The 27,468-nt window shown below is 41.2% G+C and overlaps 1 protein-coding gene across 1 annotated transcript in view; it reads right to left on the bottom strand.

Annotated features, from left to right (window-relative positions):
* Positions 1–27,468, bottom strand: part of arvcfa (ARVCF delta catenin family member a) — an 87,962-nt gene that overhangs the window by 17,302 nt on the left and 43,192 nt on the right. The window contains exons 5-9 of the mRNA XM_063013776.1: positions 26,582–26,765; positions 24,332–24,449; positions 22,382–22,550; positions 9,517–9,534; positions 9,231–9,302 (exon numbers count right to left, since the gene is read on the bottom strand). Of these exons, the coding sequence (XP_062869846.1) occupies positions 9,231–9,302; positions 9,517–9,534; positions 22,382–22,550; positions 24,332–24,449; positions 26,582–26,765 (561 nt within the window). The remainder of the gene's footprint in view (positions 1–9,230; positions 9,303–9,516; positions 9,535–22,381; positions 22,551–24,331; positions 24,450–26,581; positions 26,766–27,468) is intronic.

Here is a 27,468-nt window from a genome sequence, read left to right as displayed (position 1 = left end):
TTTTTTCGTGTTACCATAGTGTGCTCCTCAGGGAGCACAATCTGGTTGCTGGTTTTTTTTTTATCTCCTACTCTCCCAATGTGTTATCATTTCTTGTTTCTTATCCTGTCTTCCCGTTCTGTCTCCCCCGCCCCACTTGTCATATTGAATGTTCTGGACGGGTTGATGGCTAATTTCGCTGTAATTGTACCTGTTGCAATTTATAGTGACAATGAAGTTTCTACTACTATATAAGTTTGGAATTCATATGCAGTGCCAGCTGTGTATTTGCCGTCCCTGTTAAAATCAGACCCGCTCAACAGAGGCTTCTCTCAAGCATGAGCTACTTCACACTGCACAGCCCAGATCCAAAAGCCAAGGTGGTAGAAGACGACCCAAGGCATGTTTCCAGCTACACACGAGTACAGAGCCAAAACTCTTAAGAACTCTCTTCACAAGCCCTCAGGAGTCTTTAATGATTCAGTCTGCACAGTATTGAGCCTTGTTCCTAAACCTCTGAACCAAATCTAAGGATTTTTTGAAAGTAAGAGAAAGGCTGGCTCAAGAGAATATAACTCTCACCGCCAATAAAACCTGTAAGAACCTGTTAACCCTGTCAAAATCCGCTCTACACCACCGCCCCTGAGTGGTCATTGTTAATAAATAAATCGTCGTTCATGAATAAAGAGGCTATAGCTTCATAAAGCCAGATTTATGCTACATTGAACAGCCAAAAATATGTAGACACCACTTTTAATTCTTGAGATCAGGTCTTTCAGTCCATTTACACTAGGACTGGGCGATATTGCAAAAAAAAAAATCTCGATTATTTTCAAATGTATTATCGATTCTCGATTATGATTGTGTTTTTGTTTTTGTATAATGCAATTGTAAAAAGACTCAAACTTCTTTTTTTTTGCATTTTAATTTAAAAGACTGCGAAAGTGCAAAAATAACAGCACCACCTATAATTATCCTTTCAAGGAACTCAAACTTTATAACAATATAACAATAATTAACAATAATTTAAACAAAATAGACATCTTAATTAGCTATATCCTTTATAAGAATAGCTCACAAACAACTCACTTTAAATAATGTGCAAGCACAACCTCCTTACATTAAGAAAAGTGCAAAACCACAAAAAGTGCTTTACAAGTTTCTTAAAAGTAACACAAGCCTGTGTACTGTTTCCACCAATGAAGAGAGTCTGTATCAGTATCTATACTAGGGAACATCAAGTAAGCAGTCAGATCAGCTTTGATTTTGTCCTCTTGTGACTGGGGGGTGGATGGAGGGGGCACGTTCTGCTTCTTACAATATGGACTACAATTTCCATGCTTCCACAGACTCTCACGTGACTATCACATGTCCCCGGTCAGCCAATTCTGATCGCACTCACCGTTTCTGGAGTTTTTATTCAGTTCAGCTGTGGTCATTTCCATAAATCTCATTTAAACAGTTCTGTTTAAAACAGAGTCTCGTTGTAAAGTTTTGCCGATCGTGTTTGCATGCTTTATTTCTAAATCTAACCATTTAGAAACCGTGTATGACACTTGTTGTCTTGCTGTTTTTGCTGTTTTGGTTTTCGCTGCCTGTCTGTTTATCCTCTGGTTTTGGAATCTTCCTGATTTTGTACACTGTTTTTGCCCTTTTTGATATTAAACTTTCCTTGATTTATATTCCATGAGCGTCTGGTCAGTTTCTGCTTCATGACTTGTTGGTATTTTAATTAAAATATAAAGTACAATCGCGATTGTCACATTTCTAACTTGGTGAAAACGTTCATTCAAATTAACCGAATTAATCGTGAAAATCGCCCAGCACTAGTTCACACCCAATGCTACCAGATTGGTGTTTGCAACCAGGGACAGAAAATTAACTACTATAGTCACTTCTTCATACCAATGTTTATTCTTCCTTTCTCCCACTTTACAGCAGCCTGTTAACAAGAAGGCATGTCAATGTCATTTCTTCGCTACTATAAAAGTCTGTTTTAAGCTCTCATTGCATTTGTCATCTGTATTTCCCAGCATACTACTACTGCCTTTCTTCTACTGCTGCTACTCTATCGGAGAGATGCCACTCGAAATGTCATTGTACTTGTGTATAGTGACAATAAAGATTCTATTCTATTCTATTCTATTCTATTCTATTCATATTCTTCATCTAGCAAACAAGTGCCTTCCTTACTCTACAGACACTCCCTATAGTTCCCTATGGGTAGAGTATGATAGCTTATAGTGTCTGTTTGTCAGTTGTTAGTGTTTATGTGGGGTTTTTTTTCTCTTTTTCTCCAATTTCTTCCCCCAATTTTCTCCCCTAATCTAGTCGTATCCAATCACCCTGATTGCGTTACGCTTCACCTCTACCGATACAACCCTCCACTGCTGCCTGAGGAGCCTCACAACTAACACACGCCCCCTCCGACACACATGCAGTACCGACTGCATCTTTTCACCTGCACAAGGCGAGTTCATATGCGGATCAGCCTTGTGGATGGAGAGCCACACCCTGATTGAAGCACTATTCCTTAACTCTGCACAGGCACCATCAATCAGCCAGCAGAGGTCATAATTGCACCAGTTATGAGGAACCCGGTCCGGCTTTTCTCACCCTGTATGAACAACAGCCAATCATTGTTCATGTAAGCAGATAGCAGAGATTCGATACAATGTATTTAAAATCCCAGCTCTGGTGTGCTAGTGTCTTTTACCGCTGTGCCACCTGAGTGCCATGTGTGTTTATGTATTTTGATTTTGGCAGTGTTTCTTTTACTGTCTGCTTTTCGTTATGTATGTAAGAAATATGTTGACAGGATCACTTAGGTTCCCGTTACCAGGTTGGTGCAGTCCAAATAGCTAATCTTTTAATGTGTATGGTTTTATAAAAAAAAATGACTTTGACGAGTGCTCAGGTGGTGTAGCGGTAAAACACGCTAGCACACCAGACCTGACATCTTGAACTTGTTGGTTTAAATATCAGCTGTTACCAGCGCTGTTACGGAGCCGGCCGGGACCTCGTAACTGATGCAGTTACAACCTCTGCTGGCTGACTGATGGCACCTGCACACAGTCGAGGGATAATGCGTTGATCAGGGTGTGGCTCTCCGTACACAAAGATGAACCCATGGTGCAACTTCATCACAAGATTTTACAGAGTATCTGTGACCATTCAATCAAAAGAGCATTTGTGAGGTCAGACACTGATGAAGAAAATGTTTGAGATGCAATCTGTGCTCTTGCTTTGTGCAGGCCATTTAAGTTCCTCCACACCAGAATTGTCAAAGCATGTCTCTTTTTTTTGCATTTTTCACCCAATTTTCCTTCCAATCTAGTCGTCTCCAATTATAATGTGTGATCAGGGTGTGGCTCTCCGTACACAAATCTGATCCACATATGAACTCGCCTCGTGCAGGTGAAAAGATGCTGTCGGTACTGCACATGTGTGTTAGTCACGGCTCTACTCAGTCAGAGTGGAGGTCAACATCAGTAGAGAGGAAATGTAATGCAACTACGACGAGATTGGGAGGAAAATTGGGGGAAGAATGCAAAAAAAGACATACTTTGACAATTCTGGTTTGGAGGAACTTAAATGGCCTGCAAAGAACAAGAGCACAGATTGCAAGCCAAACCTTTTCTTAAAAAATCAGTGTCTGAGCTCACAAATGCTCTTTTGATTAAATGGTCACAGATACTGTAATAGGATCCACTCTTTTGTGAAAGCTTTCCATTGTACAGTATTATACAACCCCAAATCAGAAAAATCTGAAATCAGAAAAAGTTGGGTCAGTATGGAAAATGCAAATAAAATACAGTGTTCCTTACATTTACTTTGACTTTTATTTGATTGCAGACAGTTTAAACCCAAGATATTTCTGCTCAACTTCATTTCATTTATTAATATACCTCCATTCCTGCATTTCAGGCCTGCAACACATTCCAAAAGTTGGGACGGGGGCAGTTTAGGGCTAGTAATGAGGTGAAAAAACAAAAAAAATATGTGATTCCAAACAGGTGATGTCAACAGGTGATTGTAATCATGGTTTTGTACAAAAGCAGCATCCAAAAAAGGCTGAGTTTTTGATGAGCAAAGATGGCCAGAGGAATGAGTGACTAAATTATTGAAATGTTTAAAAACAATGAACCTCAAAGAAAGATTGGAGGGGATTTGCATATTTCTCCCTCTACAGTGCACAATATCATTAAATGATTCAAGGAATAGTGAGGAATTTCAGTGCGAAAAGGGCGCAAGCTTAAGCTGAATGCCAATGATCTTCGATCCCTCAGATGGCACAGCATAAAGAACCGCCACTCAACAATAGCTGATATAACCACATGGGTGAGGGATTACTTTGGCAAACCTTTGTCAAGCACTACAATACAGAGTTACTTGCACAAATGCCACTTAAAACTTTACTGTGCAAAAAAGAAGCCTTATGTTAACCATGTCCAGAAGCGGCGTTGACTTCTATGGGCTGGGAGGCATCTAGGATGGACCATCACACAGTGGAAACGTGTATTGTGGTCAGATGAATCAGCATTCCAGGTCTTTTTTGGAAAAAATAGACGCCGGTCCAGACCAAAGATGAAAAGTACCATCCAGACTGTTATCAGCAACAAGTCCAAAAGCCAGGGTCTGTCATGGTATGGGGCTGTGTCAGTGCCCTTGGCAAAGGTCATTTACACTTCTGTGATGGCAGCATTAATGCAGAGAAGTACATTGAGATCGTAGAGCAACATATGCTGCCTTCAAGAGGTCATCTTTTCCAGGGACGTCCATGCATTTTTCAACAAGACAATGCAAAACCACATGCTGCACACCTTACAAAGACATGGCTGCGGAAGAAGAGGGTACGGGTACTGGACTGGCCTGCCTGCAGTCCTGACCTGCCCCCTATAGAGAATGTTTGGAGAATTTTGAAATGAAAAATGCGACAACGACGCCTCCGTACTGTTGCACATCTTAAGACGTGTTTGCAGGAAGAACGAGACAAAATAAAAGCTGAAACACTAAATCACTTTGTATCCTCGGTGCCAAAACGTCTTTTAAGTGTGGTGAAAAGGAATGGCAACATTACAAAATGGTAAATGCTTTACTGTCCCAACTTCTTTTGAAATGTGTTGCAGGCCTGAAATGCAGGAATGGATGTTTATTAATAAATGAAATGAAGTTGAGCAGATAAAACATGAAATATCTCAGGTTTATCCTGTCTGCAATAAAATAAAAGTCAAAGTAAATGTAAGAAACTCTGTGTTATTTATTATTTGCATTTTCCATGCTGTCCCAACTTTTTCTGATTTGGGGTTGTAAGATTTAATTATGTTGTCATTATTATAATTGTTGGGGGGGGGGGGTTTCCTTTTTTTTTTTTTTTTTTTACTTATTTTTGGGTCTGGGGAGCACAGTAGAGGATTCACTTTTAAATTAAAACTTGTCCACCCCTGCAATGTGTTCATATCCCAAGCAGTGCAGCAGAGGATATAAAGCCATTCTTACACTCGGTGACCCAGTTTCATAAAATTACAAGACGCTTGTCCCTGAAACTCAAAGGAATCCTTTATTTAGTCATACCCAGCGCAAAGTGCTTGTCTCATCAATCTAGTGTTTCTACACAGAGCCTAAGCAACTTATGTTTAACACCTAAACGTGAGTGTATAACAAGCCCCACTGTTTCTCCTGTCCTAAAATACCTTTTCTTACACACACGTAACAGAAGAAAACACTTAATTATCCCCCACACATAACCACATTGGATTTAACTCTATCCTGGTGCCAAACACTCTGCTTGGCTTTTTCTTGCGTCTCTAGTTTTTTTTTTTATTCCCTCAGGAGCATTTAGACTTCCTGTGACCCGCCTGCTATCTTCACAAAACTGCCCCCGCGCTTTTCCCATCCGCCAACTTAACACACAATCAGCTTCAGGCGCAACACGGGCTACATATGCTGCCTACGTCTCCGCTTTTTGCTCCTGAATTTAATTCACTGCTTAACCTTAAGCGCTGTCTGTTGGCACTTCACATGCATATTAAAGCAAGTGCTTGCACTTAGCATGGCACATTGAAAAAAAGTTTTATATGAAATGTTTGTTTACAACATAAAAATCTGGATCTTCATTATTCAATCCAGCCCTGAAGTGCAAACGTATGATATAAAAATCATGATCAACACCTTATTTTTGCTATTTCTTACCCTTTAACAGTCTGCTCAACCATTTGGTCGAAATACTTGGGTAAAAATAATCTGTATTTAAATAATCTTGTTTGGGTCGTATCTACTCCTTGGTTGACGTGTTAAACTCAAAAATATTTTTGAGACTTTCTAACCTATATGTCCATTTAAAGCTAGCAGCTGAAAAATCATCCATGAAAGCTGCATCATTTTTGTAATCATCTCAACTGTTTGGCAGAGGCTCATTAAAAATACTGTGTGCATTATTAAAAAAGTGCACCATTAAATGATCAAGTCCACCACAATATAGGTAAATAAGAAGGAGTCGGTGGACAGCACACTTGTTAGGATGCGATCGTGATCCCCAGGAGCGGAAGACATAATTGACTATGCTAAATTGGGGGAAAAGGGAGAAAATGCATAAATAAAATAGAAAAAAAAAAGTTATTTTGGTGTAGTGGTACGTTTTAATGAGCTGAAATCATCCATCATGACAAATATACAAAAAAGAGGAAATCAGCGCCCAGATGGCGCTAGAACACCCCAATTCGAATCTCAGCTCTGACACCGGTCGGCTGGTTGCCATCTAACAGGCACAATTGGCAGTACCTGCAGCAGGCAAAAAATTGTCCACAGTGTCTGCTGGGTGGAAAAATAACCAGACTAAGTGGGTGAGGTCTTCAAACGGTGTGCAAAGGACCCTGGTTAGCAGACCGAGGCGCATGTACAAAAGTGGAGGAATGTGGAGATCAGTGCGTGACACTCCATATGTGAGACTGGCCTTACGCTTAAGTCCACCAAAATATATGTGAATAAGAAGGGGTCGGTGGACTGCACATGCGTTGAAGTGAGCGTGTGTCAGGCGAATATACTCTCCTTGGATGCGATCGTGATCCCTAGCAGAAGAAGACTAATTGACTATGCTAAATTGGAGGAAAAGGGAAGAAATGCATAAATAAAACACCAAAAAAGTTATTTGGGTTATCATGGTTTAATGGGCTGAAATCATCCATTGTGACAAATATACAAAAAAGAGGAAATCAGCGCCCAGGTGGCACAGCGGGATATTCTGCTAGCAAACCACCGCCAAGATCCTGAACACCCTGGCTCTACTACTGGTCGGCTGGGCACCATTTATCGGGCACAACTGGCAGTGCCTGCAGCAGACAAAAAATTGTCCACAGTGTCAGTGTCAATGTCAATCCACGGTGGGAAAATGACCGGTGGGGTCCACAAAACTAAGGCGCCTGTGCAGAAAGTGGATGAGCCTCATGTGCGAATCCAACAAAGCACAGGCTTAAAAGAATGGGTCTGTCAGTACTGCACATGCGTCAGAGGGGGCATGAGCAGCTAAATATACCCTTCTCAAACGCATTGGAAGCAATGGAAGACAAATTGACTACACTAAATCAGGAGAAAAAGGGACAAAAATGCCTAAATATATGTTTGAAATTTGTGATGATTAAAAAAAATTGTGATGTGATAAAACTTGGAAATTTTTTTAAAATAAAACACCGTTTTGGCATTGTGTTTGAGCTACCCTGAGACTATAACAGCCACCAAAGTAGGTTGAGAAAAACATTTAAATGGACAAGTGGTTTATGCTCAAACAGATGACCGACATGCTGGCATTACACCTGCAAAGTGTACATGTGCCTAGGAGAAAATCCAGCCCTTTATTTTAGTAGAGAAATGAGCCTTATATTAAAAGGAAAATAAAAGGAAAAGTGATTTTCCTACAACCTCAAATCAGAAAAAGTTGGGACAGCATGGAAAATGCAAATAATAAAAAAACACAGTTTCTTACATTTACTTTGATTTTATTTCATTGCAGACACTTTGAACCCAATATATTTCCTGTTTTGTCTAATAAACTTTAATTTATTTATAAACATCCATTCCTGCAACCATCCATGTCAGGCCTGCAACACATTCCAAAAGAAGTTGGGATAGTAAGGCATTTACCACTTTTCACCACACTTAAAAGACGTTTTGGCACTGAGGATACCAAGTGATTTAGTGTTTCAGCTTTTATTTTGTCCCATTCTTCCTGCAAACACGTCTTAAGATGTGCAACAGTACGGGGTCGTTGTTGTCGCATTTTTAGTTTCAAAATTCTCCACACATTTAATGCTGCCATCACAGAAGTGTAAATGACCTTTGCCAAGGGCACTGACACAGCCCCATACCATGACAGACCCTGGCTTTTGGACTTGTTACTGATAACAGTCTGGATGATCCTTTTCGTCTTTGCTGATTCATCTGACCACAATACACGTTTCCACTGTGTGATGGTCCATCCTAGATGCCTCCCAGCCCAGAGAAGTTGACGCTGCTTATGGACATTTAGTAACATAAGGCTTCTTGTTTGCACAGTAAAGTTTTAAGTGGCATTTGTGCAAGTAACTCTGTATTGTAGTGCTTGATAAAGGTTTGCCAAAGTAATCCCTTGCCCATGTGGTTATATCAGCTATTGTTGAGTGGCGGTTCTTGATGCAGTGCCGTCTGAGGGATCGAAGATCACAGGTGTTCAGCTTAAGCTTGTGCCCTTGGCCTTTATGCACTGAAATTCCTCCTGATTCCTTGAATAGTTTAATGATATTATGCACCGTAGAGGGAGAACTATGCAAATAACTTCCAATCTTTCTTTGAGGTTCATTGATTTTAAACATTTCAATCATTTTCTCACACATTTGTTGACAAACTGGAGATCCTCTGGCTCATCAAAGTCTCAGCCTTTCCTGGATACTGCTTTTGTACCAAACCATGATTACAATCACCTGTTTGAAATCACATTATGATTTAGTTTTTTCACCTCATTACTAGCCCTAAATTGCCACCGTCCCAACTTTTTTTGGAATGTGTTGCAGGCCTGAAATGCAGGAATGGATGTTTATTAATAACTGAAATGAAGTTGAGCAGACAAAACATGAAATATCTGCAACTGTCTGCAATCAAATAAAAGTCAAAGTAAATGTAAGGAACACTGTATTTTTATTTTATTTGCATTTTCCTGAATTGGGTTTGTAAATATAAACATCCTTGAAACATCAACAGTGAGAAACAAGGTAAAACTGCACCTTTTGTCGGCAGTGTGCGCTTGGGCATGTCCAAAGTGCTGCAGGTTTTGTCATTCGCTCCGTGTTTCCGGCCTAAAAAATGCAAAGCAACATCAGAAGGCATGAACGGAAAAATCAAAAGCACTGAGCATTCACAATGTCCAAAGCTTGAGTGTATGTGTAGGAGGGTCTGTGGGTGTTGGAGTGGGAGTGCTGAAAAAATCAAGTGTATGTGACATGACTGGAGAAGAAAAAAAGCATCAAGGTTTTTCCAGCACTGACTACAAAACACAAGAAGCACACTCACACTGATTGAACCACTCCTCTGCAGATGAAGACAGTCGCACCAACAAAGCAAGCACATGAAAAAAAGACACACGCACAACGGCAGAATACACGTTACAGGTGACATATCAAAGCACATAGGGCTGGATGTACAAAGTTGACTCAGGACGTACGTTCAATTTACTAAAGCTGCAGCGAACTGCGACTGGTTCTGCCTACTAACTACAGCCTGCCTGAGGTGCAGAGCTGAAAAGCTGCCAAATACAGCTGCAGGAGTGCTCCAGAGTTAAGACAGGACATGAGTAATAGGTGAAAAAGTTTGAAGTGTGAAGAACACGTCATGTGACTGCTATAGCTTATGATGCTGGAAAATGGTTTGATGGTTTCTTGATGAAAATACTCCTGTGTGCTCTTCTGCTCTGTAACTTTGGTTACATTCATGACAGGACATCTCCAATTCACCTCACTTGCAAGTCTTTGGACTGTGGGAGGAACCCAGAGCTCCTGGAGGAAACCCACGCAGACACCGGGAGAGCATGCAAACTCATCACAGAAAGGACCAGGACCGTTCCACCTGGGAATCAAACCCAGGACCTTCTTGTTGTGAGGCGACAGTGCTACCCACTGAGCCATTGTGCCACCCAGACAGCATTAAAATTTATTTATTATGCAGCTCAGGTGGCGCAGCGGTAAAACACGATAGCACACCAGAGCTGGGATTTCGAATACATTGTATCGAATCTCAGCTCTACCATCCGGCTGGGCTGGGCGGCCACATGAACAACGATTGGCTGTTGTTCAGGGTGGGATGAGCCGGGCATGTGGGGCGCATGACATTACGAGATTTGTTTTACTTTTAAAATTAAAGCAATTTCTTTATTGGCTATCTCAGTCTGGAAAAAGGAACGTTGGCTAGCAAAACTTAAAAAAGGGCTTACAGTGAAGATAAATCAATGACTGCCTTGTTTCAGCCGAGGATTCGATGAGCAAGGCCATTAATTCCGAGACCACCAATGCCGATAAGCAATCTATGTACATCATGACCCACAAGGTTGAATCAGTTCATCTGGACACAAGTTGGTTGTAGAGATACGTTTCGTCACTCAATCCAAGTGACTTTTTCAGTCTGAGCTGGTGGTGAATACCCCAACCTTATATGCAGCCGATTTGCATAACGACCGATCACCGCCCATTGCATAACAATGGAACTGGTGATCAGGTCCATATGCAACTCACAATGACCATTAATTACAATGGCCATGTGTGCCTTTCACACATGATTGGGGTATAGCTCCTATTACAGCGTTGTAAGATGGTAAGAGATGTACTTTCAGGCCCCCTCCCCGGTTCAGAGATGGTCGTTCCTCTTTGACTCCCCGTTCAAACCAGCGTTCCTCCTTGTCAAGGATCTGCACATCGTCATCATTAAATGATTGGCCGCTGGCTGCAGGTGAGTGTAAACCGCGGAGTCCTGGCCAGAAGAGGTCGATCTTCTATGTTGGGCCATTCATTTAGCCAGTGGCTGTTTAGTTTCCCCGATGTACAGTTCCCGACAATCCTCCCGGCACCTAACAGCATACACTACGTTACTCTGTTTGTGTCCAGATGAACTGATTCAACTTTGTGGATTTGTGTACCTGGATTATTGAGCATGCATCAAGAGAATCTACATCAGGAGTTTTTGCTGTTTGTCAAAGCAGAGTATCCTAAACTGGCGAACCTAGCAATTGATGTATTTTTGCCTCTACTTGGGTCTGTGAAGCAACATTTTCTGCTCTCATTTACATCAAAAGCGAGTACAGCTTACGATTTACGACTAGCTGTAACTAATATTGAACTAAGAATTTTTATGATGTGCTTGCAGCAGGTTCAAGGTCGGCACACTGAAGGGGGCGCATGTCCAAAAAGGTTGAAAACCCCTGGGCTAAGGTCAACATATCAGTATGGGTGCGCGTTAGTTACGGCTTTCCTCGATCAGGAGTAGAGGAAGTGCAATGCGATCACATACTTTAATACGACTAGATTTTAAGAAAACTCTGCAAGAAAATCTGATATCAACACAGCTGTGGATGGTTTACACCTGGTTTTGGGAGGTAGAAAAATAGCACAAAACTCATACTGTAAGCAGCACTTTCTTTGCAGTTATCTTTCTACTTTTGCTTTAAAGATAGAAGCAACATACATCATTCCATGTACGGGGCATGTAAGACTGCTCATTTATGTTTGTACGCCAGTTGCAGTCTTTCCACAAAGAATGCTACAGAATCATGGCAGAAAATTGGTGCGAAAATCTTAGTACATCCAGCCCACAGTATTAAAAACCTCCCCTAGTATAATCCAGAGATCCAACAGTTCATAGCAAGTGTTCAAAATCATGTCATAACAATTCTCATTGTTCATAATCACACTGTATATCTCTGTGTTCACACTGCCAGTCACAAGAGTGTAAAAACAGCCGGAAAGCATTCATAATTAGTAAGTGTTAGCTATTAGAAGTGGCGTGACTGCAAAGTGGTTGGGACTAGACTTATTACAGTGTGGTCAGTCCCATTACCACACTGTCCACTTTTTCTTTTTAAATACTAATTACTGATATATAGTGGATACCAAAAATAATCAGATGCCTTGAATTTTCACACTTTATGGTGTTGTGGATTTGATTTTAAATGAATATAACTGCCATGAATCTACACTCAAACACTTATAATGACGCAGTGAAAACCAGTCCGCATGTTGCAATTTAAATTAAAAGACACACCTGGAAGGACAATTTACATTTTCAGCATTTGACAGACTCCTTTATCCAACATGACTTATAGTACTCACAGTATACAGTCTGAGCAATTGAGGGTTAAGGGCCTTGCTCAAGAGCCCAACAGCAGCAACCTAGCAGTGGTGGGGCTGGAACCAGCAATATTCTAATTACTAGTCCAGTACCTTAACCACTAGGCTACAAATGCCATCCTTAGACTTATTCAATTGTACTGTGTATTTGTTAATGCTTAGATACTCCCACACACACACACACATATATACAGTATATATATATATATATATATACAGTGTATCACAAAAGTGAGTACACCCCTCACATTTCTGCAAATATTTTATTATATCTTTTCATCTTTTCACACTATAGAAATAAAACTTGGATATAACTTAGAGTAGTCAGTGTACAACTTGTATAGCAGTGTAAATTTACTGTCTTCTGAAAATAACTCAACACACAGCCATTAATGTCTAAATGGCTGGCAACATAAGTGAGTACACCCCACAGTGAACATGTCCAAATTGTGCCCAAAGTGTCAATATTTTGTGTGACCACCATTATTATCCAGCACTGCCTTAACCCTCCTGGGCATGGAATTCACCAGAGCTGCACAGGTTGCTACTGGAATCCTCTTCCACTCCTCCATGATGACATCACGGAGCTGGTGGATGTTAGACACCTTGAACTCCTCCACCTTCCACTTGAGGATGTGCCACAGGTGCTCAATGTGGTTTAGTCCATCACCTTTACCTTCAGCTTCCTCAGCAAGGCAGTTGTCATCTTGGAGGTTGTGTTTGGGGTCGTTATCCTGTTGGAAAACTGCCATGAGGCCCAGTTTTCGAAGGGAGGGGATCATGCTCTGTTTCAGAATGTCACAGTACATGTTGGAATTCATGTTTCCCTCAATGAACTGCAGCTCCCCAGTGCCAGCAACACTCATGCAGCCCAAGACCATGATGCTACCACCACCATGCTTGACTGTAGGCAAGATACAGTTGTCTTGGTACTTCTCACCAGGGCGCCGCCACACATGCTGGACACCATCTGAGCCAAACAAGTTTATCTTGGTCTCGTCAGACCACAGGGCATTCCAGTAATCCATGTTCTTGGACTGCTTGTCTTCAGCAAACTGTTTGCGGGCTTTCTTGTGCGTCAGCTTCCTTCTGGGATGACGACCATGCAGACCGAGTTGATGCAGTGTGCGGCGTATGGTCTGAGCACTGACAGGCTGACCTCCCACGTCTTCAACCTCTGCAGCAATGCTGGCAGCACTCATGTGTCTATTTTTAAAGCAAACCTCTGGATATGACGCCGAACACGTGGACTCAACTTCTTTGGTCGACCCTGGCGAAGCCTGTTCCGAGTGGAACCTGTCCTGGAAAACCGCTGTATGACCTTGGCCACCATGCTGTAGCTCAGTTTCAGGGTGTTAGCAATCTTCTTATAGCCCAGGCCATCTTTGTGGAGAGCACCAATTCTATTTCTCACATCCTCAGAGAGTTCTTTGCCATGAGGTGCCATGTTGAATATCCAGTGGCCAGTATGAGAGAATTGTACCCAAAACACCAAATTTAACAGCCCTGCTCCCCATTTACACCTGGGACCTTGACACATGACACCAGGGAGGGACAACGACACATTTGGGCACAATTTGGACATGTTCACTGTGGGGTGTACTCACTTATGTTGCCAGCTATTTAGACATTAATGGCTGTGTGTTGAGTTATTTTCAGAAGACAGTAAATCTACACTGCTATACAAGCTGTACACTGACTACTCTAAGTTATATCCAAGTTTCATGTCTATAGTGTTGTCCCATGAAAAGATATAATGAAATATTTGCAGAAATGTGAGGGGTGTACTCACTTTTGTGATACACTGTATATATATATATATATATATATATATATATATATATATATATATATAAAATAATAAACAAACAAAAGCAACAAATAAACAACTAGTCAACCACAAACCCCTCCAATAATCAAATACTCATAATTTCCCAACAGTCTTTAAAGAACAATAAAGTCCATAACCAAATATTTCACAGTCTTTGGATGAGGAGAAATTGTTTGGTCCCACCAGTTTAGCAGACGCGCTCTGAGATGTCGAGATGTAGGCATAGATGTAACTTGGATGTTAGGGCCAACTCTTCCCAAACCTCAGGAAGATCCAGACCATTCCTCAGCTCTCCCAACCAAAAACATGCCACATTCGTGCCACATAAAAAAACAATTACAATGAGCCTGAAACTCTGGGTTTCCCAAAAAAGAGAAAAAAAGAGTGCTTGTGCCTGAGGTCGACTCTCTACTTTTTCCTACCTGGCTTCCTCTACTTATATAAGGGACCAATGACTGCTCCCTGCCCCCCTAGTGGATAAGAGGAATCCCCCCATCTGGAGTCAAAATACTGGTTAAAATCTGGTTTCTAATACTAGTAGCCAGAATGGTTACAACTGCATGGGGCAAAACAAGCCATTATGTCCAAGGAACTATTTGTGTATCTCAGTGTTCAAATTGTTGTAAAGTTTGCATCAAGGCAAATATATAATACAATATCTAATGCTTTGTGTGTTTCTAGGACCACAGTGGCCGCAATCATTTTAAAATGAAAGAAGCTTGGCACAGTCTTGAACAAATTGGCTCTCTGACAAATTGGTGTAAGTATAAATTGGGGAATAAAAATGGCAACAATAATGTGCAAAACTCAAGGGGTCTGGATACTTTTTGAATCCACTGTTTGCTGAAACACAGCAACTTACACATACAGTTAAAGTCGTAAGTTTGCATACACTTAGTACTCTTAGAACTCTTCTGTTATTATTGTGACTGAATAATTGTAACATATTTTTATCAAAAAAACCTTCATAAATGATTATTTTAACACATTGATTGTGTTTAGAAAAATACGAAGTCAAAAATACATACAGCAACTTAGATTTTTAATTTAGTGGTGCAGAAAATCCTATCCCATTCATGGCATGACCTTCTATTTGCACTTTAGTGAATCTGATTGACTACAGCTCATGACTTCTTTGTGCCCATACTAAATAGGGCTAGTTTGTCTGCAGTCATTAAAAAGTACATAAAACTGCCCAGGTGGTGCAGCGGGATTTTCCGATAGCACGCTTGCACAGAGATTGTAAACTCCTTGGTTCAAAACTCGGCGTTGTCACAGGTCAGCTGGGTGCCATCTAGCGGCCATAACTGGCAGTGCCTGCAGCAGACACGGTCCTGCTAGGGCGGGATGACCGGACTATGTGGGTGGGGTGACCGGACTATGTGGGTGGGGTCTTCAAACGCTGTGTAAGAACCCTGATTGGCAGATAGAAAGGCATCTGTGCAGAGCGCATAGGTAAAAAAGGGTTCCACAAAGGGCTGAGCGCGGGTCGTCGGAGGCGTGAGCAGCAATACACCCACCTTGACTGAAATCAGGGATCCCCCAGCAGCGGAAGACAGATTGACCACGCTAAATTGGGAGAAAATGCATAAATAAAATAGAAAAAAACTACAGTAAACAGTGATCTCATCCCAAACCCTAACATCCCACCTTATGCTGCATGGTCAGTCTGTCAAAAACAAGTCTGTCTTGCATTAGTTGCTGTTGGAACATGTATCACATGGCCCACAGTCGAGCAACTTCTTGACTTATTGACTTCTTTATGGGTTTTGGAGCTGCTGTGCAAGACGGAAGCCTGTTCCTGATTCATTTGGTGATCATTAACAAACCTGAATCAAGCTTTTGGGTGCAACTTTTAAAACATCACAGCAATGTAAAGCCTGCTTGACTATGGACTGTGCAGTTTATGAAGAACCTGTTTTAAGGTGGTTCTTGAATTACTCCTGACACATTTTAGTTGGTAAGTTTAGTATGAGTTTATTGATTTGGCTAAGTTAAAAAAAAGTTAAAAAGAAGTGTGTAAACTCTTTGAAGAACCCTCGTACAATATCTAATGCTATGGGTGTACCCGGGGCCGCAGTGGTCTCAATCACTTTGAAATGGAATAAGCTTGGTGTAACCTTGAACATTCCTAAAGTTGGCTGTCTGGCAAATTGGTGTTAGTGTAAATTGAAAGGGAAATGGCAATAATATTCATGTAAAATCAATACAATACACAATTGAGTGTCTAAATACTTTTTGAATCCACTGTTTGCTGAAAGACAGCAACTTATACATACAGTTAAAGTCATTAGGTTATATACACTAAGTATTACAACTCATCTTCTCTGTAACTAAATAATTGTAACATATATTTCGTTATTAATATACTTTCACGTAATATAAATTTGTGGAATGGCCTTCTATTTGCCTTTTAGTGATGAGGCAGCACGGTGGCTCAGCAAGAAGGTCCTGGGTTCGATTTCCAGGTGGAGCACGGTCTGGGTCCTTTCTGTGTAGAGTTTGCATGTTCTCCCTGTGTCTGCGTGGGTTTCCTCCGGGAGCTCCGGTTTCCTTCCACAGTCCAAAGACTGCAAGTGAAGTAAATTGGAGATATAAAATTGTCCTTGACTGTGTTTGACATGGAACTTGAACTGATGAATCTTGTGTAACCAGTAAATACGTGTCCAGTCATAAATGTGTAAAACATGACGTTAAAATCCTGATAAATTAATAGTGATTATGATTGGCTACAGCCCATGACTTCATGACAGCTCTGACTGCAGCCATTAATGACTACATGAAACAGTGATCTCATCCCAAACCCTAACATCCCAAACCCTAACATCCCACCTTATGCTGCATGGTCAGTCTGTCAAAAACAAGTCTGTCTTGCATTAGTTGCTGTTGGAACATGTATCACATGGCCCACAGTCGAGCAACTTCTTGACTTATTGACTTCTTTATGGGTTTTGGAGCTGCTGTGCAAGACGGAAGCCTGTTCCTGATTCATTAGGTGACCATCAACAAACCTGAATCAACCTGTAAGGTACAAATTTTAAAACATCCCAGTAATGTATAGCCTGTTTGACTATGGACTGTGCAGTTAGTTTGTAACAGTTTAGTTTTCCCCCCCACTTTTAAGAACTGTTCCTCAACTACCCCCTCTCAGAAGAGCTATTGATTTGCCTGCAGAGAACTTACCAGCTATAGAACAGCCATTCTAAAATCTATTCCATTCTTCTATGTACAACTACAATCAATCATACTTACTAACAAGGAATAAGAATGCCATGGCGAAATGTCAGACTACATTGTAGATTTCATTACACCACAAAACGTCAATTAAGTGGCTAGATGTATACTTGACCCAGTAAATGTCCTTAATACACCTCAATAAATGAACTCAAATTAATGAGATGGAATAAATGAGGACATTTTTTAAAGCAAATCATTGAATTCCCAAGAGTTGTGACATTTGTTTATTTTACAGTTAGGCCAAAAAGTATTTAGTCAGCCACTGATTGTGCAAGTTCTCCTACTTAGAAAGATGAGAGAGGTCTGTAATTTTCATCATAGGTACACTTCAACTATGAGAGACAATATGAGAAAAAAAAATCCAGGAAATCACATTGTAGGATTTTTAAAGAATTTATTTGTAAATTATGGTGGAAAATAAGTATTTGGTCAATAACAAAAGTTCAACTCAATACTTTGTAACATAACCTTTGTTGGCAAGGACAGAGGTCAAACGTTTCCTGTAAGTCTTCACCAGGTTTGCACACACTGTAGCTGGTATTGTGGCCCATTCCTCCATGCAGATCTCCTCTAGAGCAGTGATGTTTTGGGGCTGTCGCTGGGCAACACGGACTCCACAAATTTTCTATGGGGTTGAGGTCTGGAGACTCGCTAGGCCACTCCAGGAACTTGAAATGCTTTTTACGGAGCCACTCCTTCGTTGCCTGAGCGGTGTGTTTGGGATCATTGTCATGCTAGAAGACCCAGCCATGTTCCATCTTCAATGCTCTCACTGATGGAAGGAGGTTTTGGCTTAAAATCTCACGATACATGGCCCCGTTCATTCTTCCTTTAACACGGATCAGTCGTCCTGTCCCCTTTGCAGAAAAACAGCCCCAAAGCATGATGTTTCCACCCCCATGCTTCACAGTAGGTATGGTGTTCTTGGGTTCTTCTTCTTCCTCCAAACACGACGAGTTGAGTTTTTACCAAAAAGTTCCATTTCGGTTTCATCTGACCACATGATATTCTCCCAATCCTCTTCTGGATCATCCATATGCTCTCTGGCAAACTTCAGACGGGCCTGGACATGTACTGGCTCAAGCAGGGGGACACGCCTGGCACTGCAGGATTTGAGTCCCTCTCGGCGTAGTGTGTTACTGATGGTAGCCTTTGTTACTTTGGTCCCAGCTCTCTGCAGGTCATTCATCAGGTCCCTCCGTGTAGTTCTGGGATTTTTGCTCACCGTTCTCATGATCATTTTGACCCCATGGGATGAGATCTTGACCCTCAATGGTCTTGTATGTCTTCCATTTTCTTACAATTGCTCCCACAGTTGATTTATTCACACCAACCTGCTTGCCTATTGTAGATTCACTCTTCCCAGCCTGGTGCAGCTCTACAATTTTCTTCCTGGTGTCCTTCGATAGCTCTTGGTCTTGTCCATGGTTGAGTTTGGAGTCTGACTGTTTAAGGCTGCGGACAGGTGTCTTTTTTACAGATAACGAGGTCAAACAGGTGCCATTAATACAGGTAACGAGTGGAGGACAGAAGAGCTTCTTAAAGAAGAAGTTACAGGTCTGTGAGAGCCAGAAATTTTGCTTCTTTGTTATTGACCAAATACTTATTTTCCACCATAATTTACAAATAAATTCTTTAAAAATCCTACAATGTGATTTTCTGGATTTATTTTTCTCATTTTGTCTCTCATAGTTGAAGTGTACCTATGATGAAAATTACAGACCTCTCTCATCTTTCTAAGTAGGAGAACCTGCACAATCAGTGGCTGACTAAATACTTTTTGACCCCACTGTAAATGTATGTAAACTTGTGACTTCAGCCCTAATAAAAGCCAATCTCAGTAAATTTTAAATGCATAGAGACAATTTAACTATTATATTGCACAAACAAGAAGACTGTTGGCTTTGTCCAGCATTAGATTCAGTCAGAGAAGTCCAATGGTGTTCATCATATATGATATTAATTTGGGCAACATGGGACAAAATTGGGCACAAATTTACTTTTTGGTTTGTTTGTTTGTTTATTAGGATTTTAACGTCATGTTTTACACTTACATTCATGACAGAAACGGTAGTTACTCATTACACAAGATTCATCAGTTCATAAGGTTATATTGAACACAGTCATGGACAATTTAGTGTCTTCAATTCACCTCACTTGCATGTCTTTGGATTGTGGGAGGAAACCAGAGCCCGCAGAGGAAACCCACACAGGGAGAACATGCAAACTCCACACAGAAAGGACCCGGGCCGCCTCACCTGGGGATCGAACCCAGGACCTTCTTGCTGTGATGTGACAGTGCTACCCACTTAGCCACCATGACACGGTGGCTAAGTGGGTAGCACTGTTACATCACAGCAAGAAGGTCCTGGGTATATATATGAACCATAACAATAAAACCACCTCCTTGTTTCTACACTCACTGTCCATTTTACCAGCTCCACTTATCATATAGAAACACTTTGTAGTTCTACAATTAATACAACAAATAATGTTCTTCAATGGTCAGGACCCCCACAAGACCACCACAGAGCAGGTATTATTTGGGTGGTGGATCATTCTCAGCACTGCAGTGACACTGACATGGTGATGGTGTGTTAGTGTGTGTTGTGCTGGTATGAGTGGATCAGACACAGCAGTGCTGCTGGAGTTTTTGAATATCGTGTCCACTCACTGTACACTTTATTAGCCACTTCTACTTAGTTGGTCCACCTTGTAGATGTAAAGTCATAGACGATCGCTCATCTGTTACTGCTGTTTGAGTTGATCATCTTCTAGACCTTCATCAGTGGTCACAGGACGTTGCCCATGGGGTACTGTAGGCTGGATATTTTTGGTTGGTGGACTATTCTCAGTAGAACAGTGACAGTGAGGTGTATCAAAACTCCATCAACATTGCTGTGTCTTATCCACTCATACCAGCACAACACACACTAACACACCACCACCATCATGGCTGGATTACTGACCGGGCCAGTGGGGCCAGCGCCCAGGGGCCCTTGAGGTCAGGGGGCCCCGGGGGGGCCCTGGCCCAAAACATTTTGCGATGCCTATCAACATTTATGATACAATATATTTTTATTTAGGGCCCTAGCCATGCTTTTGGGCCCTAGCCATGCTTGTGGGGGCCCTAGCCATGCTTTTGGGCCCTAGCCATGCTTTTGGGCCCCTTATGAAAATGGATGAGGCGTTGTGGCACTGCTCTGACTTCGACTTCTGGCTATTAGGGGTCCTAGGAAAGAGGGGGGCATATTTTTTGAGGGCCCTGGTTATGAGAGCCCCTACCAGGGGGCCCTAGAGAAGAGCAGGGCATACCATTAGAGGGCCCTTGATCACGAGGGCCCCTGCTATGGGGCCCTTGACTTCCATAGAAGTCGTTTACCATGGCTCCTTGACTTTCTAGGGACCTACAAATTGCCAGGCAAGCTACCATATTTCATAACAGACGTTTTGTTGCAAATATGCGATTCAGGCCCTTACTTAATGTTTCTGAATTTGTATTGTTTCAAAATTATTATGTTCAATTTCTCTTAAGCGCAGAGACACAAATTAATTTAGCAATTTTGCAATTATTTAAATTTAAGACAAGCAATTTCAAGCAGTTTGAATGCATACACACACTTAACTGAGCTATTTGATGTTCTTTTCATGCCTGACAATATGTCCAACAGTGAGCTCACTTTAAAGGCTAACTCACTCGCTGCAGCATATCCTTCAGATCTGAACATGAGCCTGGCAGATGAATTGATACAATACAAATCATTCATAACAGAAAAAGAAAAATGTCCTAGTAAAATGCTCAAAACCATGATAAATTAGAATTTACAGTCAACCTTTCCAAATGTCTACATAGCACTTTTTTGGACTGTGCCTATCACAAATTGTGAAGGGGAGCGTTCATTCTCCAAACTGGCTTGTATTGAGAATGAACTCAGGATTAGGATGCGCCAAAACCGCCTGAACTCACTGTCACTTCTGGCCATTGAATCAGATTTGGTCAGACAGCTTAATTTTGATGAATTAGTGGATGACTTTGCAAGAAAGAAGAGTAGAAAGAAACTTATATAAAATAGATTCTTGTGTTAGGGTTAGTTATTGACAGGTTGTTTAATGTATTAATTTATTTATGTTTTTGGAGGGGAGGGTGCGCAGGGTGGGGGTGGGGGTGTTTTGCCCTGGGGCCCAGACTATCCTTAATCCGTCCTTGACCACCATGTCATAGTCACTGCAGTGCTAAGAATGATCCACCACCTAAATAATACCTGCTCTGTAGTGGTCCTGTGGGGGTCCTGACAAAAAGGTATGTAGTGAAACAGATGGACCACAGTCAGTAATTGTAGAACTACAAAGTGCTTCTATATGGTAAGTGGAGCTGATAAAATGGACAGTGAATGTAGAAACAAGGAAGTGGTTTTAATGTTATGGTTCATATATATGTATATATATATATTTAGTGTAGTCAGTTTGTCTTCCGCTGCTGGGGATCCCCGTTTTTTTGCAGTCGAGGTGGGTATATTGCTGCTCACGCCTCCTCCGACCTGTGCGGAATCCTTTTCAACCCATGCACTCTGCACAGGCACCTCTATTCGCCAATCAGGGTCCTAACACAGCGTTTTGAAAACCCTTGCCACATATTCCGGTCATCCATCCCTGCAGACACTGCCAATTATGCCCGCTAGATGGCACCCAGCCCACCCGTGGCAAACACCGAGTTTCGAACCAAGGAGTTCAGAATCCCGGAGTCTGGTTTGCTAGCGGAATATCCTGCTGCGCCACCTGGGTGCCTATAAATGTTTTTTTATTGCATTTTAAATTCAGTCAATGGTGTACCCAATGGTGTTCATCGTATAAGATATTCATTTGGCCAACATTAGACAGAATTGCTGCCAGTGTGAACACAGGATCACAAAAATGCACTGGTACGATAAGTAAAATAGATATTCAGAGAAATTCTGATAATGTTAAAATTCCTGACCTTTGGAGCCTCGTCCACCGAAACAATCTGGAATCTCCTTTTTCTTTTGCTGGGTTTTTGGCTTGAGGGTCTGAGTGGTGGGGTTGCTGTAGAATTTTTCTGCTCCTGGTACTTCTTTGTGCACGTGGTAGGACAGATTACGAAGGATGCAGACACAGTTCTCCACTGACTGCAAACATCACAATGAATAAAGTATGAAGAGTAGGCAGGCCTGAAAGAGTGGACTAAATACATAAAGATGACAATAATGGTTTTTTTTATTATCACAGTTATGATTCTCTACATTTTCTACTGCGGGAAAAATTCTTATAGGAGTACAGCTTTAGTATTGTACTGCAGGACAATAAGAGGTAATATTAGAAACATATATAGCGGTCCAGGTGGAAAGATTTCTGTATAGATTCTCATCAGGTTTATGTGGGTTACTTTCATTATTAATCTATTGTTTGGTCTTGCTAGGGCTCTCTAGTATGATGGTATACTCTATTGTATTATCTTCTACAATACAGGAATCATGATACAATACATGCTCATAATCTAATACATTTACTAGACTAATGGAGCATTGTGGAGTATATATAAAAATAGATTGCAGACATATACATGGACTTGCACACTAGTTGGACATTTGTTTAAAATTCGCTCTCCTTTAAGGTGACCTTAGTCATCGAGAAATCCTGCAGTGTGTGTGTGTGTGTGTGTGTGTGTGTGCGTGTGTGTGTTCTTCATTATGCACCTTCATTCCTGTGTTTACACTGAAGATGTAAATGATTAGCTGATAACTGACAGATAAATAACAGTTAGATTAATGCTCTCGATTTAAAAGGTCATTTGAATTTATTTCCAGCAGCCCGATATTTGAATTGACAGAAGAGCTTAGACTGTGGCCAGTTTTGTGCAGAAACCTGAAACTGAACCCAGTCAGCACACACACACCAGGGCATCAATTTACCAGAACAATGGGTTCAGCCAAATTTTGCACCCCTGCTATTAAAAGCGTTCACTCTTGGAACAATGTGCTTTGATTTAAGGCAATTAGAATGTATCCAAATCATTAAAAGCTGTTTTGGAGCTGGTTTGACAGTAAACATATTGAATGTAGTATGCTAAACACTAAGTGCTGATTTCCATTTTACTTTAATCAGGTGTGTCCGAATGTTTGACTGGTGGTGTATGACCAAACAACATGTTGATACTTGGCCATAAGCTTGTTGATTTATAACAGCCTCAGCTCTTTTAGAAGTCTCAAGACACAAGATTAAAATAGAATGCCTTTATTTGTACGTACAGTACAACAATATTCTTCCTTCACATATCCCAGCTGGTTTGGAAGCTGCGGTCAGAGCGCAGGGTCAGCCATTCTACAGCGCCCCTGAAGCAGAGAGGGTTAAGGGCCTTGCTCAAGGGCCCAGCAGTTGATAGCCCAAAGCTCTACCCACTAGGCCACAACTGTACCACTATTTAGAGTGTGTTGCTGGCAATAAACATTCCTATTAGTCCTAAGGGTGTCTAGTGTTTTGACAGTAAACAGACAGCATGTAGTACTTTTATTAATTAAGCACATGTGGATACAGTATGCTGAACACTAAGTGCTGATTTTCATTTTACTTTAATTATGTGTGTCCAAATGTTTGACTGGTAGTGTGTGACCAAAATAATGTTGACACTTGGCCATAAGGTTGTTGAATTATAACAACCTCCACTCTTCTAGAAGCCTCTACACAAGATTTTGTGTGTCGATGGCAATAAACATTCCTATTAGTTTTAATAGTGTTCAGTAGGGTTGAGGTCAGAACTCCTTTTTTCATGGACCTCACAGGTCATGCTGGAACAGGAATCTTGTCCAAACTTTTTACAATAATTAGAAGGGGTGTCTACATACTTTTGGTCATAAAGTGTATTTCTGTGATAGGCTATTTTGTTTTCGTTGATCTTTGTATAAAATTGTACCTTGTTATTCATATCCCTTTTAGTCACTGCAGAGTAAAGAGCATGGAGTAGAGCATCCACCAGTCCCTCACAATCCCGCATCTTCTGACGAGCTTCAGCCCCGTCAGAACTCACATTCCTGCACAGGATAAAAAAACAACAGCTATGCAACAGTGTCAATAAAAAAAGTAACTTTACAACAAGGGCACAGTTATAAATGTTATTCTTCTGTCACCATCTGGAAGTGGTCAATTTTTTTCCACTATAACTGTACCACTTTTACCATTAACAAATAAAAACTGAAAGCCCAAAAAAAAATGAAAGCATAAAAGCAAATGAAGCCAATATTGTGGTCATAAAGTGGACTACAGTTAAGTTGGAAAGTCTGCACACCCCTTTCACCTTCCCCACGTTTTATTACATTACAGACTCATTCTACAGTATAATAGATTGAGTTCATTTTTTCTCACAAAATTCTACACAAAATAACCCACAATGACAAAGTGAAAGCAGGTTTTTAGACATTTGTGTTCATTTTCACTGATACTGCTTGAGATGTTTCCACAATTTAATTGGAGCCCTCCTGTGGTAAATTCAACTGTTTGGACATGATTGGGGATTGCCTATATAGGGTCCCACAGTTGACAGTGCATATCAGAGACATGGGGTCAAAGGAATTATCTGCAGACCTCAGAAACAGGAATGTGTCCAGGCATAGATCTGGAGAAGGGTACAGAAAAATTGCTGCAGTTTTACAGGTCCCAAAGAGCACAGTGGCCACCATCATTCATGAATGGAAGAAGTCTGGAACCACCAAAAATCTTCCTAGACCTGGTCGCCCGGCCAAACTGAGCGATCGGGGAAGACGGGCCCTGGCCACGGAGGTGAGCAGGACCCCGAGGGTCACTGACTGAGCTACAGCGTATCCTTGTGGAGATGGGAGAACCTATCAGAAGATCAAGCATCCAGGCAGCACTCCATAAATCACACCTTTATGGTAGAGTGGCCAGACGGAAGCCACTTCTTAGTAAAAGGCACATGACAGCCTGCTTGGAGTTTGCCAAAAGGCATCTAGACTCTCAAATGATGAGAAACAAGATTCTCTGGTCTGGTCTCAACCAAAATTGAACAGAAGATTTTGGCCTGAATACCAAGCATCACGTCTGGAGGAAACCAGGCACCGCTCATCCTACCTAATGCCATCCCTACAGTAAAGCATGGCGGACCAACGCTCCCCATCCAACCTGACAGAGCTTGTAAGGATATGCCAAGAGGAATGGGCAAAAAATGTCCAGAAACAAGTGTGCCAAGCTCGTAGCTTCTTTCCCAAGATGCCTTAAAGCTGTAATTGCTGCAAAAGGTGCATCAACCAAGTATAAGGCTAAGGGTGTGTATAGATATGTAACCCCTAAATAAACCATTTCTGTTAGTAAAATAAAATTGCACATTTTCTAAACCCTGTTTTCACTTCGTTATTATTGGCGATTGTGTTTAGATGTTTGAGGCAAAAAAAAAGAACTCAATCTATTATAGAATGAGTCTGTAACGTAATAAAACATGGAGAAGGTGAAAGGGGTGTGCAGACTTTCCGGCTTGACTGTATAATGGCATATCATGGTCTGCCCCTATAAATATGATGAAAAGTATTTCTTTATAATTATTTACAAAATGTAATGGTATCAGAACCCAATGCATATTTGTGAAGGAACCATTATTGTATAGACATATCATTTTAAAGAGTCATATAATGCCATCATGGTCTTTTCCCAGGACAGCATGGCTTTGTAGACACAGAGTGGTTGTGCTTGACTGACCTGCCTGCAGTCAAGATCTGTATCCTATTGAAAATGTATGGCACATCAAGATAAGGAGACTCAGACAATGGCAACCACTGACTGTTGAGCAGCTGAAGTCTTGTATTGAGCAAGAATGGGTACAAATTCACCTTTTGGTTATGTGACCCAATGGTAAACATGCCTCTGCCTCTGGCAACACATTTCTAATTTGTTTATATTTTTATATTGTTGTCAGTTTCATAAAATATTCCTATTTCTTCAGAAATAAGGGTTGTAGATAGATAGATAGACAGACAGACAGACAGACAGATCTGTGTTGCATCAACACTACTTCCCAGACTTCATTAAACTGTTTCACCCATGTCATTACCCATATAGATTGCCCATATGTTACCAATGCTGTCAATCAAGATTTGAATAAAAAACACACAAACAGTAGTAGCAACACAACCACCCAGAAAACTCCAACAAATACCTTAAACATCCAGATGTGTTCTTGAATACTGTGGTCCATTCCGGAGCTCCTGGTCTGGAAGGGTCATTGGGATCCCCTCTTAAGCCTGAATGTGGAATGATGATCTCATCAGTCAGAGTCTGAAGTCCATGGTTGATAATGACCATCTTCAGGGGTTCATGAGAGGAGAGATTCCACAGTGTTCCTGAAGGTTAGATTGTAGTTTTAGCTTAAGGGTGATCAGTTAATCAACCATTATCATTAATTATGTTTTTCATTTTAACTCAGGGCTAAGGGTGGAAAGCTGAAATGGTGCAGTGCAAAGTGTGCTTTGATGTGGCTGCAGTCTGTCCTCAAAATGCGTCGGAAATTGGCCTCCGATTTAGCAACATCGCTATTTACGCCTGCTGCTGCATTCTAATTACATTTTGCTAATTACTCAAGAGTTTACAACTTGCTGTAAATTAGTGAGAATGACTAACCATAGAGATGCAAAAAAGCTGAGAACTTGTTTACGTTTAAAAATACCTCTGTTTGTTGCTCCACATTTGTGCGCCATATTTGTAATTTTTTGTGAGACAGGTTGTGCCGCACTGAATGCTGGGATTGCCTTCACCGCTAGTGCTAAGTTCACACTACACGACTTTCAGGTTGTTCTCTTGCACTCGGGAGTCTTTTCAGTCGTTTTGTATTTCACACTACTGGCTGATCGGCAATAGGGGGTTTCACACTACACAATCTACCATCATGAGGAATCGCAGGCGAGTCTGTCTGGTCTACCAAACTACGTTTAGGGGTTTAATGATACCATGTCCAAAAAAATGATACCATATCCAAAAATGCACATCAACAATAAGTGAGCGATTAAAGTTGTTTGTGCACTGATGTGTAGCATAAAGTCAAGTAGG

Source organism: Trichomycterus rosablanca, chromosome 18, assembly GCF_030014385.1.
Source record: "Trichomycterus rosablanca isolate fTriRos1 chromosome 18, fTriRos1.hap1, whole genome shotgun sequence".
Taxonomy (NCBI): Eukaryota; Metazoa; Chordata; class Actinopteri; order Siluriformes; family Trichomycteridae; genus Trichomycterus; species Trichomycterus rosablanca.
The sequence above is the reverse complement of the archived record's forward strand: the minus strand, read 5'-3'. Positions and strand labels throughout refer to the sequence as shown.